This window comes from Perca flavescens, chromosome 15 (assembly GCF_004354835.1).
Source record: "Perca flavescens isolate YP-PL-M2 chromosome 15, PFLA_1.0, whole genome shotgun sequence".
Taxonomy (NCBI): domain Eukaryota; kingdom Metazoa; phylum Chordata; class Actinopteri; order Perciformes; family Percidae; genus Perca; species Perca flavescens.
In genome coordinates this window covers 9269498-9284497 of record NC_041345.1, presented here as the reverse complement: position 1 = coordinate 9284497, position 15000 = coordinate 9269498, and the positions used below count along the sequence as shown (strand labels likewise).

The window sequence follows — 15000 nt, the reverse complement described above, 5'->3', positions numbered from 1 at the left end:
ACACTACTTTCAAGTAAGGTACTTATTGTTGGAAGGGTTCAGGTTACAGTTTCAGACACCACAGACAACATACAATGGGACAATAAATAACAACACTATGGGGAAATAAGAAGCTGGGACAAACGTTTCACGTCCATGAAATAATTGAAAATATTTAACTTTAATCAACTTAACTTTAATCTTAATCAAGCTGCACACTAAGTAAACGTACAGTTTTTTCTTTTTATTTACACATTAAGTAAATTATTACTTACTCTGTATAGCAGTTCCTCTGGTGTTAGTACTTTCCCGTCTTCATCTAACCTGGGAAATACAAGATGGGAGAACAAGTTGAAAGTGGATTCCTTCTTCCACTGCCAGAACGCATTTCGGTTCTTAAGGACGAGAAACATGTCATTTGTTTCTTATCCCAAGTTTGTTTGATTTTAAACCAGGTGTGTTACTTTCCAAGCCTCTGGACACCTTCTTGTTTGGATGATTCAGTGCTCAAAACACTGACATGTAAATATAAAATTGACCACAGCCATGCTACATGTTCATGTTTTGTGTTGTTCAAAGTTTGACAAAACAAATGAAGACCCAATGACGGTTGTACCTGTAGGTTTTACACAGCACCAGTCTGGAGTAGACAGAGTTGAAGTCCCTCTCTACCTCTCTACTGGCCGCCTGAGAGAAAACAAAAAAGACAAAGAATAATTAAAGGGATACTTTACCCACACAAAGATGACACAGAGCTGGTTTGTAGATGAACATTGTTTGGCTTCCCTCCGTGGTGCCAGCGCAGCAAGCTCCCCAGGGAGGTCTGCCATCAGGCGACCTGGGTGGCGCTTTTTGCATAATCTGGCAGATCTTGGCAAACCTCCGCTTGGAGCTCCGTGTACTGGTGCCACAGAGGGAAGCCAAACACTGTTCATCTAAAACACACTGTCCACACTGCCATGACACAGAGCTGGATAAAAATCAACAACATATCTGTTTAAGTCCTATGGTGAATTTGACAATGCAATGTGGTGCCATTTAAAAAAAAAAAAAAAAAAAAAAAAAAAAAAGCTCTCCAACCTCTTCTATAAATAACCATGGGTGGCAAGGCCCTCCCAGTATAGATGACTTCTTGAGACCGTGCTGAAAGATGGCCTTTAGAGCCGGACACAGTGTGCCCCTAGCCACGTCTGTCACTGCCTCGGTCACAGAGTCATCCCCTGCTAACGAGTACTGGGGACAGACACAAAAGGAAAAAAAAAAAAAAAAAAAAAAAAAAAAAAACTCCTTAGGACACTATCAATTAATAACCAGCATACTGGATGAATGTGAGAAAGCACAGATAAAAACTGAAAAATATCACATGCATTGAACATTCAAAGGATCGTTGGGAAAATCAAAGTCAGCATAGAAACACTTTTGCCTTATTAAGATGATAATTAAACTAGTTCCATACCTCTTTGCTTCTTTCATCTAGGATCTCCACAAACTTAGCTGGAAACCACCCTGTTGCAAAGAGCCACAGAAAATGTATGTCAATTGACCCGCAAAACAGATTATACTGTAGAAAATCAATTATCCAGATGGCAACAGTGAGTGTTGATACATAAGAAAAAGCATACACCTCTAAGGCCATTGAGCTCTCCAACCCAACAGTGTTCATCCTTCTGTGAGATGATCTGAAAGCGAAAAATACAGCTGTTTAAGATGGGCATGTACAGTATGGGTACACGGTTGGAAAAAAAACAACAAGAAGCAGTGTTGTGTTTGTGTGCGTCTCTGCAAGCCATGACTCACAGTGATGATGTCATTCTTCCTGAAGCCCAGTTCATCGTCATCATGACGCTCAAAGTCCAGCAAAGCCTTTGCCCGTCTCCGTCGGTTTCGAGAAACCACAAGAAAGTTTTCATGATCTCGCTGGTGGCTCTCCATGGAGTAGTCAGGAGTCAGGTCCTTGAGAAACGAGATGGAAGAAGTTTTAGGACTAGTCCGACACGCCACCAATTTAAGGGAGGCGTCCCTTAATGCTCTTATTTTAGTTGATGTATAGTCCACAACAGGACATAAACTACACTGTTCCTGTGCTGCAGTGTGTGAACTAACCGTGCTGGAGTGACGTGGGTCCAGGCAGTGGAAGTGCTCTGCAGTGCGGGATATGGCCTCTCGCAAGGCTGCCACCAACTCTGTCTGCTTAATGTTCTTGGATTTCAGGGCCTCTGCCTCATCCTCCCCAAACAGCAGGGAGCTCAGGGTGGACTTCCTGCGCAGGGACTGTCTCCTCACCACCTGAACACATACAAACGCAGCATAAATTATATTTCTTAAACAATTGTTTATTAAAACTCAAAGAATGGACACGTTACCCAACTACTGACCTTGTTGAGATTGGTGTTGATTGTTGTGTTCCCACTGTTGAGCTGTGTCTGTTCATTTAATATATAGGCCAGGTGCTTGTGCCGGTGGGCTTCCAGTGTTTCCTGGGATAGTGTCCCTGCTAGTCTCATAGCCTCCCCGAGAACTGCAGGGCCATCTCTCAGCTGGCTTGGCAAGTCCGACAAAGTATTAAAAATGGATGCAGAGTTCTCTGATGATACGAGCTCCTCCTCCTGGGGTAGAGGGGTCAATTTCACAAGGACTAATACTCAACATTTACAGTTTTTGTCAATAGTAGGAGTAGCGAGTTAACAGTTCGCTTGGGATGGTTTCTGGCTATAGTGGTGTATAATGTCTGTTGGCATTAATTGCTCTAACATGTAGGGCTGCCACCTCTTAGTCGATTAGTTGACTAAGATTTCTTTAGTCGATTAGTCATTTTTTATGCTTATTCATGCTTAATTACTTATTTCCAAGAAACTTCTGAGCACATTTATGGTAAACAAGATTTAAAGTGGTGCTTTTGCAGGATTAATTGTGGAGAAACTCAGTTTTACAGATGGTTAATTAACTACATTTATATTGTGCTTTTCTAGTCTTAACCACCTCCCAAAGCGCACAGCTCTGTCAATTAAATCAACTTATCAATTAGTCGACAAAATCGTATAAGTGTTAGTCGACTAAGATTTTTTTTTAGTCGAGGACAGCCCTACTAACATGACAATCATCATCTTCTATCCAAGAAAAATCAAACACGTGACTGCAGACACTGAAACAATAAAATAACTCTAAAGCATCTCAGCACAAAATTAACTGTATCAGGGAGTATACAGGGACTTGTGAAAATAGGTGGTGTAGTGCAAATACCTTGATCTTGAGCATGCCCAGCGTGACCTGGAAGAGAACCAATGAGCCCTGGTAGAAGAGCAGGTCCCAGATCCTAAGGAGAAGACGGATGTCCACCACACTGGCAAATGATGTCAGGAACCAATGCAGTGTGATCAGCGACATCTCTGGATGTATAAGAAGGAGGGGATTACATACTGTATGCTGTATACAGTTTATACTAATTGCTAACACCAATTGTATCAGAGGAACCAATGCAGTGTGATCAGTGACATCTCTGGACGTATAAGGAGGGGATTACTGTATGCTGTATACAGTTTATACTGATTCCAAACACCAGAGGATGTATTTCACTGAGAACATTTGTCAATTTCAATCTTACTAATATTAACACACAGCAGAAGGCTGAAAGGTGGTGGGTAATCTAGTGTTCATTGAATGCCCATGTAGCCCCTCTGACTCAATGCACCACACTTATCCACCCATACGCATCCTTACCTATGTCATGCTCCTGCAGAAGACGGTCGAGGGCTGGGAGGTACTGAACAATGAGCTGGCGAAGAACCCTCTGGTCCGTTTGGACGCCCAACAGAGTGGAGGAGAAGTAGGATGGAGGAAGGAGGTCTTCGATCAGTGCGCACATCATCCATAGCACATCCTCCTCCTCGAGAAAGAGCAGCAGACAGGAAACCACCTGGTGGGGGAGACAAGAAGAAAGACAAGAGCAAAACATGCATATGTGATGTAGGTGCTTCAACATGTGTGTGTGCATTTTTACCATTTGTGGGGTTCAGTATATGTGTTCTCACCATGCCAGTGCCCTGACAGTACCCGATGTCTGGGTAGAGCCAGGCTAGGCCTCTCAGTACCCGTCTCAGCCTCGGTACTCCAACGCTGGTCAGACTACAGAAACACGCATTGGTCGGCATAGTCCGCAATAGGTCCTTCTCTATCTGAGGGACAGAGGTTAACAAGGAACAATCACATCATGATGTCAAAAAACAGCAGGAGAGGTTGGAGAAGGGCACAACATAATAATGGCCTCACATTCACCCTTGTTAATGTGAGCACCTGTTATCCAAGATCGTATCTTGAGGGTATTTTTTATTTCAACTTAAAGTTATCTATGACTTTATAGCATTAACTGGATAGAACCATGTTTGTGATTGCTCCATCACCTTCTGCATCGGTCTATCTAGCAGTATCCTAGTGAGGAAATAAATTACTATAAAGGGTATGCACCAATATCACCTTCATGTGAGACCACCCACCTCAAAACAAACCTAAACCTAAATTCTTACTCAATCTGTAGTTGTGAACATGTTGACTGTGGCATCTTCCCTGTATTGTGGCACCATGTGTTACCCTCTATGTCTACAGCAGATTAATGGCTGCTTCATTCATGCGTTTTGGAGCTTTACAGAATGTATGGTAGCAAAGTACAAAACTGTAAAATGTATAAACATGCCAATAAAGATTTTTTGCAGTGTGTAGGATTTTGTGGCATCTAGAACTGAGGTTGCAGATTGCAACTAACTGAATACCCCTTCCTTTACAAGCGTGTAGGAGTAGGAGTATGGTGGCCTTCAGGTAACGTACGCTACTGTAGAAACATAGCGGTGCAACCTGTCGGGCTTTGTGCAAGAGGACCCACTCTCTGTAGCTATACAGAGCTCATTCCAAGTTAACAAACACACAATAATTCTTAGTTTCAGGTGATTTTACGCTAATAAAAACATTATCAATATTATATTCCATTTCTGCCAATAGAGGCCCTCTCTATTATTATTAGTAATTGTTTCCCTATTATTCATTAATCAATTATTGAGGCATGTTCTCAAGAAGTACTATGCTTGTTTCTGGAATTCTGCATTATGTTTGGTGACGTGTACAGTAGCTTTACCTGTTTAGATGCGCTGCTGTCATCATTGGAACTGTTCTTAATGATTTCTTTGTAAGAAATCTCAGAAGTCCTCTTCTTCTGCAGTGCTCCAGCCAGACGCATCCATAGCTAACAAACAAAACATCTTTAAAAGCGCTGTTTTGTGACTCGATGGCTTGATCTGATTAATGTAAATGCTAAAAAGCAACTGTAGCACTCTAGTGACAATAAGTTTAACTTATTTACTGCTCTTTTCTTACATCAGAAAAATGTACTGGCCATCGTCAGCAGTATTATACAGTATAGTATATTATCTCAATGTTTACCACTTCTAATCAACGACACAAATAGTTCTCCCATGCTGAGCAAGTCTACCTACCTGAGGCCTCATGCTGTGAGGTATGCCACCTAGCACCAGGGACCGCAGCCGCTCCGAGCGTGGGAGGACGGGATCAATGAGCTCCCAGGTCAGGTCACCCACCGCGTGGTTGTGGGTGAACTCCAGGTGGGCTTGCCAGCGCAATCGCTGCTGGGGGTCTTCACGCTGGGGTGAGCCTTCAGCACCCAGCCAGGACCTGGGCTTTCCATGGTCTGAGTAAGAGGAGCGTAATATCAGTATTTTTTTTAATCATAATAATAACATAAATAAGTAAACCCCATTCCACCTCTTGAAATTAGGTATTGTAACCGAGCGTGATCGGGACATGGAACGAAAGGGGAAAGGTGTCTGGATAAGAGACAAGTGGTTAAATAACAAAGCCAAAAATAAAACTCCCAGAATGGGAGCCATAAACTGTCCTAGCAGTTGACCATTTGTTGTGTGCATGTTAACTATTAAGCAAAGATAACAGCCAACATGACATTTATCAACAACCAGATGAATACAGGAAAAATACTGCTGCCAGACAAAATATTGGATAATTTAAGCACAGAAAACCGCCTTCTGAACCACTACACGAGAACAGGCCTTGAACAAAAAAGCTAATGTTTAAAGTGGTACAAAACATATTTGTCCCACCCTCAGGCAAGAAATAAAGAAGTTTCTTTGAGATCCCATGCACTCAGATTGTGAACACAATGCAATCACTGTGCTCAGATATGAAGATTTCCATTTGTGTTTTTTGACTGGGATTAAGAAATGTGGAAAATGAAGAAGAAGTGGGCATATTTGTGCATATGTCAAGGTGAGTGAACACATTACCTTCAGTGTCCACTTTGAAGCCAAACTCATCATATTGGAGTTCAGGCTGTTCTGAGGGCTCTTTCTGTAGAGACAAACGAATAACATGCATTTCATTAGTAGAAGACAGTTGACTAACTGAAGATGGCCACAGCTAGCCTTGTGAGACCGTCCTGATCTTGCGAGCTCCAGTTTTCCACTCGCAGCAAATGCGAAGCAATCCATCTGGCGGAGTCAGGTTAGGCCACAGCAGCTTTTCTAAGCATCTTAAACACCAGGTAACAGATCAGATGTAAGTGTCACATCAAGACAAAGCTCCCGTGACATTTTTGTCTGTCTATTTAACGTCACAAAACCTTATGAAGGTTTGCACATAAACACATGAAGTCACATCCTCACTTGATGGTACTTGGCCAAAATGTCCTGGGGCCACATGCTTGGGGTGAGAGCAGAGAACGGCCCGCCAGGGGCTGGTGTGTAGGTACCTAAAACAGAGACCGATTCATAAATTAGAAAAACTGGTACTTAAACAGAAAATATGACAAATACTACAGGGACATTTTGACAGTAACAAAGCAGGTTGGAACCACAAATGAGCTATCTAAATATATACAAAGTAAATAGTTATTCATGTAATTTTAGCAATCCAAGGTTAGTGTGTATTTGTGGACATTAATAAGTCTGATATCCAGAAACAAATTTACAGAGACCCCTCTTCAAATTGAATGTTTTTTGCACCAAATTCATACAAATCTTTACCTGACATTTTGTTGGTAATAGTGGATGGCTTCTATATGCAAATACCACAGTCACTCTGGAGAAAGGTCAGAAGATAGCACCCACCCTGCAAGAAGGACAAACCGAGGAAGAGAAAAAGTTGGTTGTTCAATTCAGGATCGTCCAAACCGCAAGACAAAGTGTCTTGGAGAAAGACACTGAACCCCAAAGTGCTCCAGATATCAGTGCTCCATGTGTCTGTGGGTGAATGGAAGACATAATGTAGCACCGCTCTCGGGACAAGTCAGCATTAATATGGTTGACTTAGTAGCGGTGGCAATCCATCCAAAGCAGAGTAACATAATTACCCAAACAAAGTTATTGTCTGAAATCCTTCTGATTAAGTCCATTTTGTGTCTCATCCACTTTTCCGGTCACTGATTTTCAAGTTATTACAGCGCATCTTCTCTAAACTGGCATTTTTGCTGTAAACATAATTCCTCTTTTATAAACATTACGTTAACGTACCTTTATAATGAGTCCATTCTCAAGTCTAACAATCCTGTAACAAAGCACCGCTCCTTCTTCAAGCATTACTCAAAGGAGAGTTTCAGAAGTTTTACACATATACAGTGAGAGAGGAAGAGATACAGAGAGAGAGAAAGAGGGACAATCGTGTCCCTCTTCTCATGGCCATATGACTGTTGTACTTACCAAAGGCTAATTACCTCACTTAACTCTCTCTCTGTGTGTGTGTGTGTGTGTGTGTGTGTGTGTGTGTGTGTGTGTGTGTGTGTGTGTGTGTGTGTGTGTGTGTGTGTGCTCTAGGAGTGGGGCAATGAAAATTGCAATGCAAATCGAATCGGCAACCATCGAATCAAAACAAAAGCATATCATCCCAGCTCTAGTGTGCTCCATTTTTAAACAGTGGGTCCTGAGGCAAAATTAACAAACAAAAATTCTGTGAGAATACTGGGAGAGAGCCTCCTCTCCTTTAAAAACTAGTTTTCTTGTAAGACAAACCGTCCAATGGAAAAGGGTCTCCTTACAATTCCAATGACTCATTTAAGAAAATACTAGAACAGTAATTAAGTAAATAACAGAAAGTAGGAAAAACAAACATTTACAGCACTCCTGAACCAATTACCATCATCTCTTCTCATGGTGGCAACAAAGCTCTGTCTACCCTACACCCATCCAAGGCCCTGGCAATTTTGGTTCCGATTATGCCACATATAAAGAAGGACTATCTCAAGCACATCAGTCAGCCAACACTTGAAAATGAATGACTAAACACACTGACAGGGTACTACGCTCTTCTTCCAGTATTCTTCTGTCTGCAAAACTTCAGCAGGTATGCCACCTCCATTACATAGAGTTTTTTAACCCATCAATACAATGGAAACATTTAAGTGTCCCTGGATTTTCTTTTTCATTCACACAATGTCAGCTCAGCCGATTGGCCGACTGTACAGGCTATTATACATAAAAGACCATTTCATAAAATTGTACTAGCGTTATAAACATGTGCTGCATATAAAACACAGAGACAAATAATACATCAAAAAATACCACAATTAATGTTCTGCTGTCCAAATATGTTTTGAACACAAAATAATCACAAATGATTATTATCCCCCAATTATTGGATATTCAATACCAATTAATTGCACAAGAGGTAGAGTTCCTATGTCAATTAAGCCATTGAGTAAGGGGCAGGGGATTTGGATGCCAATAAAAAGATGATGACATCTTGCTTTCACCTTCATACCAAGTATCTTGAGAGGGGACACTATCTTGGAACGTAAGAACTGATAAACCACACACAGACCTACACAGGCAGACATAACAGCACAACAACCGTAACCTGCAAAAGAGGCTCACCAGCATGCAAACACCCTGCCAAAATGATTCATTCCAGCAGCAGGCTTGCAGCATCTGAAGAGGGATTTAGGACTTAAGAGAGATGAGAAATCAATTTGAGGTTTGGAGGATGGCCCAGTACTTCCCGGCTAGCTCTGTGTGTAGCTCAGGGGAGTACGGATTTTGGAGTGACTCCCTTACAAGAACACAAACAGTTTAATCACCTGCCAAGAAAAGCAACACGACTGAGCCCCCTCCGGCAAACTATTGCACATATTGACAATGTTAATGCAAAATGATGCTGCAGCGGGAAGCAAAGGTTAGAACTGAAATGATAAGTTAATTAATCAATTAGTAAATCAACTAATATAATAAGCAACTATTCAATCGTTCAAAAAAAAAAAAGATTTCAAATAAAAATGCCAAACAACTGCTGGTTCCACCCTGTCAAATGTGAGGATGTGCTGCTGTTCTTTGTCTTATGTGATAGTATACTGAACAGTGGGGCTGCAACTAACGATTGTTTTTGGCTTTTATTTTATTTGTGCATTTAAAAAAAATATATAAAATAACATAAGAAAATGCAGAGGTGGGATGAAAAAAAAACCTGAGTGCTTGTAAAAGCAACCCAGCTAACATTCAAATTAAAGACAGCTGTACATGACTGCCACCAATTTACAAATGAACATAAATGTTTAAAATATTTAGAAGAAAGGAATAAAACTCCAGATAAGGGGAACGGTTATTTTTATTGTCAATTAATCTGTTGATTATTTTCACGATTAAATCCATTGGTTGGTTAGTCTATTCAATGTCAGAAAATGGTGAAACGTGTCAATCAGGGTTTCCCAAAGCCCAATAGGACATCCTTAGTGTCTTGGTTTTGTCCACAACTCAAAAACATTCAGTTCACCAACTGTCACAGAGGCGTGAAGAAACTAGAAAAAAATATTAACATTTAAGAAGCTGAAATCAGGGGTTTTATTCCTACAAAATAAATCAACCATTTAATCAATTATCAAAATAGTTGCCAATTAATGTAGTTGACAACTAAACGATTAATCTTTGCAGCTGTACTGAATAGTTTGGGTTGGTCTGATAAAAACACTGAAAAGAATTGAAGACGCCACCATGGGCTCTACGGAATCGTAATGTCTTTGTTTTGTTTTTTACTTTTCTGACATTGTATAGAAAAGCCAATGGTATAACATTTCATTGGAATTGTACTTTGTACGATTTTTTGTGACAAATAAAAAATTGATTGATGAGTAAACCGAATCCCCCATTGACAACTTTATATTCATAAATATTACTTTATAGGTCAAGAATAGAGGCCAACCAATATAATTTGCAGACATTGGGCTACTATATATATATCTTTATCTATCTATCTATCTATCTATCTATCTACACACACACATATATACACACACACACAATTGGGTATATTTAGGCAGATGTATGAAAATAAATTGCAGCACATTTGTTTTGTGTGTTCCATTAGTAGATTTCTTTTTATAGGTATGTTATTATTTACCATTCAACTGTAATTTACAACATTCCACACAATGGCCAAATATAACCAGAGATACTGAAGAGACAGCAACCACAATATAGACTGCAAAATGTGACGTGTTACAAATGTATATGATCTCACAGTATGTGTGTGTGTATATATTCCATCCCAATACAGATTGTATGAAACTCCCACAAAACAGCATGAAGAAACCAAATAACTTATGTTGACTCAGCAGAGGACTTGACTGGGTATAAAATAGGACAAATCCTATCTTACTCTGAACACAAAAAGATCTTTTCTATTATTGAGGTGCGGTTGCGCTCACCTGTGTTTGCGCACACTGGTCAACACCCTGCTGCAAGTAAAACAAAGAGTAACATCCTGCTGTAGATAGAGAGATAGATAGATAAAGAGAGAGAGAGAGAGAGAGAGAGAGAGAGAGAGAGAGAGAGAGAGAGAGAGAGAGAGAGAATGCCAGTGTGAGCGTTTGGGGAAAACCTTTCTTTACATCTGGGGGTATCAGTAGGGCAGCTCAACACATCTGTTATCAAAGGAAGATTAAGAACCTAATTATTTTAACTTGATAACAGAGTTTGTGTTGCCCTACCGCCACCTCCCTCCCCTATCTTAAAACCTCTTCCAGTTGTTCCTCACAGTAATCACAACAATGGTGACTCATGTAATACGCCCACATACACAGCCCTGTTTGTCAGAATTACCGGCTCGTGCCCCGCCAAGTTAGCTTTGGCTGAATAATGATACAACAGTCATTTTTTACTCTTTGGCAGTTTCTTCGTCTGTTAAAACACACACACACACACACACACACGATAATGGGAAACCCTCCCAATCTACAGTTTTCCAGAAAATTTAGAGGTCGGAAAACCGTTCTGCAGGGGAAAGAGCTTCATAACAATGTGCAGCTCTTAATCAAAGCTGATTTTCTCTAACTTTCAGAACCAATCCATAAGGCATTAGATATATATAGCAACAAGTGACTCATCTGGATTTGGTATTCGTGGTTACACACACACACACACACACACACACACACACACACACACACTAAATTGCAGCATCTGTTAAACCAGTCTGTTGGCCAAAGGTAGATGGTATGCTGGAAAGCTAACGTTGTCGGTTCATATAACGTTAGATCAACGCGCGATAAAGCCAAAATATCACTTGAGGTGCTATCAAAGTATGCTGCTTAATGTTATTTGTATGCACACATTATGTTACTATCCTAGAACGCTCAGCCGTTACGTCAAACCCCAGCTGACGTCAAACCATAAAATGAGCAATACTTAGCTACATTTTCAATACAAACACATTTGACCGAATACATTCACGTGTATATACAAATGATACTACACAAAACGTGGAATACGATAATAAACCATGCCTGCGAATTGATAAAACTCCTAACATCCGTCTCACAGAGACCAATGGACGTTATGTATTTACTCAGAGTTGTCAGCTGTTAACATTAGCCAGTATGCTACCTTTCGCTTTGAGCTAACCGTTACATACAACGGTGGCCAATGGCCTGCTAGCATAACTTACCGTGACATTATTCTAGTAAAAGCACAAGGTTATGGTTTGTGGCGAACGTGTCTTCTGTCGTTTGAAAGGGGAATATGCCATTATTCGTCTCGTATTTGTGATTTCCCTGCGTTGTGCACCTGCTAGCGACGTGCAGCCACGTCGTATCCTTACACCCTTTAAGATGTTTCCCATTGGTTTTCCCTTTCCATCCTGAGAAGTAGTACCAGATCCCGGAACTACACTTCTTACTGAAAATATCCTTCCGCAGAGGAATTGATGACGTAGGCACACGACGTGTGTTTGTTCCATTCATTCATCAGTTTCCTCGTCCTTCCAGCCTCCAGCACGACAGTCACTCATCAATCACAATAGAAGGCTACCAATCAAAATGTGTTTTTTTTTTGTTGAATGACACGTTTAATCTTTTTCAATCGTGCATTTTTTAAGAAGGTGGGTCCCTAATAAACTGGCAATACGAGGTAAAAAAGCTATTTTGTGACCTCTAACATTTATAACAATAATAATTATAACAAATTATTATTTTTATTATTATATGGCCTATTAGTTCTAATACGTATAGGCCTAGCTAAGCTAATTATTGGCATTGAGTAGGCTATGGGTAGACTACCCATACAAATAAACTTAATAAACGTAAATGTAAATATTATAGGCCATATAAATAAATATAAACATAAAATTGAATTAAAAACAATTGTTTTTGAATGAAAGAAGTGAAAACATTTGTTATCACTGAATATTTCAAGTCAAGCTAATGAAGAACAATTTTAATTATTTTGAGATAAACATTGAATTTCCTCTAAACTTCACTGATGGTTGAAACATAATGCTTTTACACAATTGCTCCACAAGATGTCTCTAGTGCAATGAGTGCACAAGCTTTTACACATTGGCACCATCAACCACCAACCATTGAAAGTATAAGACCTTACTGCATGCTGTATGTTCCCTTTACAGTATTACAGCCCCCACAAGCCTCCATTTTCCTCCTCCACACATCTACCCACCAAACCTCTCAACCACAAACACGCACCGAAGATAAGATATTCTAAATGAAGTCTGATGTGCTCTTGTAGTCCAAATTGGCCTTAGGGAAAAGTACCCTTTGTTATCTCATGTTAGTTAGTGGATATCAGGTTAAATGGGCATTAGAACTAAATGATGAGCTATTCTCCTATCTATGAGATGATTCATGTGTGAAGGAGCTGGCACTTTGATGCTGGAGCTGCGAATTTTGCACAGTGAGAGACTGCATTTTAATTTCTTCTTCAAAAATGAGATTGTGTGTCTGTGTGTGCGTGTACATGAAAACACATATTGCACAGCCTTCTGACTGAGGAGCCAATAATCCTTTAAAATGCAAATCACTTTGGTGTCTCACTCTGTTTTTCCTATTACACTTACACAACAGTTCATCCTTCAGTTCATTCTGCAGTCTTTTGCCTCTTTTGCCACTGGCCTACGTACACTAAAAAGCTAGTGTACACTTTTCTCTAAAATCTCTATCGTCTTACATACCCTTCCCTCAATCTCTCTCTTCCCTCTTACTCTCCCTTCTGCCTCTGCGCTGTGACACATCAGTATGACACTCTTATGTTCATTCTAACCCTCTTGCATTGCTTGCATGCTTGGTTTGCTGCACCATGCCAGAGTGAGTCACATCATAAAAAAATGCTGCAGCCTAAAGCTGACCTTGCCCATAGCTTGCGGGCCAAATACCCCCAATAGTGAATTCACCCTACATGCCACAGTAATGTGGGTGTGGTTCAGTCCCTTTCTGCCACCTCTTTCCCCCTTCTCCACCTCCTCTAGTGCTCATCTGTCTGACTGTCTTAGTCATTTTTGATAGGATGATGGGCACTGTCAAGGAAGCCCTGGATCTTACACTGCGGTTGCTATGACGTCAGACAGAGGCTGAGAGAGGCGGAGGGAGATGCCAAGGGAGGAATGAGGAGACAGACAGAGCTCGAGAAACAAAGAGGGGGGTGGGAGTATACGTGGGAGAGGGAGGGACAAGAAATAAAGCTGCAATGTGAGTGAGAAAAGATTCATTCAAAAAAGATTCAACTACCAAGACGTGTGTGTGTGTGTGTGTGTGGCTGAAGCGCAAGAAAATTAAGGATGAAGAGAAAGCAGTGGAAAAAGAGGGACAAAGTAGAGGGAGAACAGAAGACGTGGGCTGAAAGAGGCATTTTTCTGATATATTGTTCATAGGCAAGAGGGACCTCGCGCTCACAGCCTTGGTGTATTATGTGGGCAGGTTTTTAGTCAGCTCAAAAGCTTTCACACACGCAGATACAAGCACACATGCACAAGCGTTATTGACATGTTCATTGGATCAGATGAAAGGGATTATTGATCCCGATGAATCAGCATCTTACCATCAAATAGATGAGAAAAGAAAAGGAGAGAGAGAACCACTTGTTCACTCTGAGTCAGTTTGCTGCAGTCTTGCAGTTTTTCTTCATGACAGAAGATAGCGCTGTTGCATTACGTCATATCCAATTCACCCTGTATGTGGGCCATATTTGAGTAGATTATATTGTAAATGTAAATGTGTATGTGTGTGTGCCCGCACAAATGCAATACATATGCATACATATGTGAACGGGCTTGTATGCTCACATCTATTAGGGCTGTTTATGCGTATTGATTTATCTGTATGCATACTTATATGTGTTTACTATGCATGCATAATAATATCACTATGAGAGTCCTGTGAGTCCTCATTCTGATGTTTTCATATCGACACAAATTAAACTAAATAAAAATCACTGAGCTGAACATAATTAACTCTGCATGTCTCCACTGTCATACATAAATGCTCAGGGCCTCCCTAAAGCAACACAGAGTGCACAGGTTTATGTAACCTGCATGAAGTGGCCTCTGCCTTTGGGATCATTTACATCATTTGTGCATATAAGGACAGCATAGGCTAAGCCAGGCTGGGTCTCTTGGGCTGGATCATGGGGCTTTCACGCAGCTGTTGCCCCAGTCTCAGAGGATCTCTCCTGTGCTGAGGAGGATTGAAGGTAAAGGGCAAGGGCTCCGAGGCTAAGCATTGCAATGGCAAGTGAT

General features: G+C 40.7%; 1 protein-coding gene across 3 annotated transcripts in view; it reads right to left on the bottom strand.

Moving 5' to 3' along the window:
- Positions 1-12135, bottom strand: part of sgsm3 (small G protein signaling modulator 3) — a 19813-nt gene extending 7678 nt beyond the window's left edge. The window contains exons 1-18 of one of the 3 annotated variants that reach the window (XM_028599029.1): positions 11923-12135; positions 10685-10743; positions 7020-7104; positions 6660-6745; positions 6282-6345; positions 5460-5671; positions 5102-5209; positions 4008-4151; positions 3697-3892; positions 3220-3365; positions 2355-2585; positions 2083-2265; positions 1777-1932; positions 1604-1658; positions 1436-1485; positions 1060-1212; positions 596-666; positions 255-303 (exon numbers count right to left, since the gene is read on the bottom strand). In XM_028599029.1, coding sequence (XP_028454830.1) covers positions 255-303; positions 596-666; positions 1060-1212; positions 1436-1485; positions 1604-1658; positions 1777-1932; positions 2083-2265; positions 2355-2585; positions 3220-3365; positions 3697-3892; positions 4008-4151; positions 5102-5209; positions 5460-5671; positions 6282-6345; positions 6660-6745; positions 7020-7026 — 1911 coding nt within the window. In that variant the 5' untranslated portion in view covers positions 7027-7104; positions 10685-10743; positions 11923-12135. The remainder of the gene's footprint in view (positions 1-254; positions 304-595; positions 667-1059; positions 1213-1435; positions 1486-1603; positions 1659-1776; positions 1933-2082; positions 2266-2354; positions 2586-3219; positions 3366-3696; positions 3893-4007; positions 4152-5101; positions 5210-5459; positions 5672-6281; positions 6346-6659; positions 6746-7019; positions 7105-10684; positions 10744-11922) is intronic. The other 2 variants (XM_028599030.1, XM_028599028.1) reach the window with 2 other exon arrangements.
- Positions 12136-15000: the final 2865 nt, after the last annotated feature.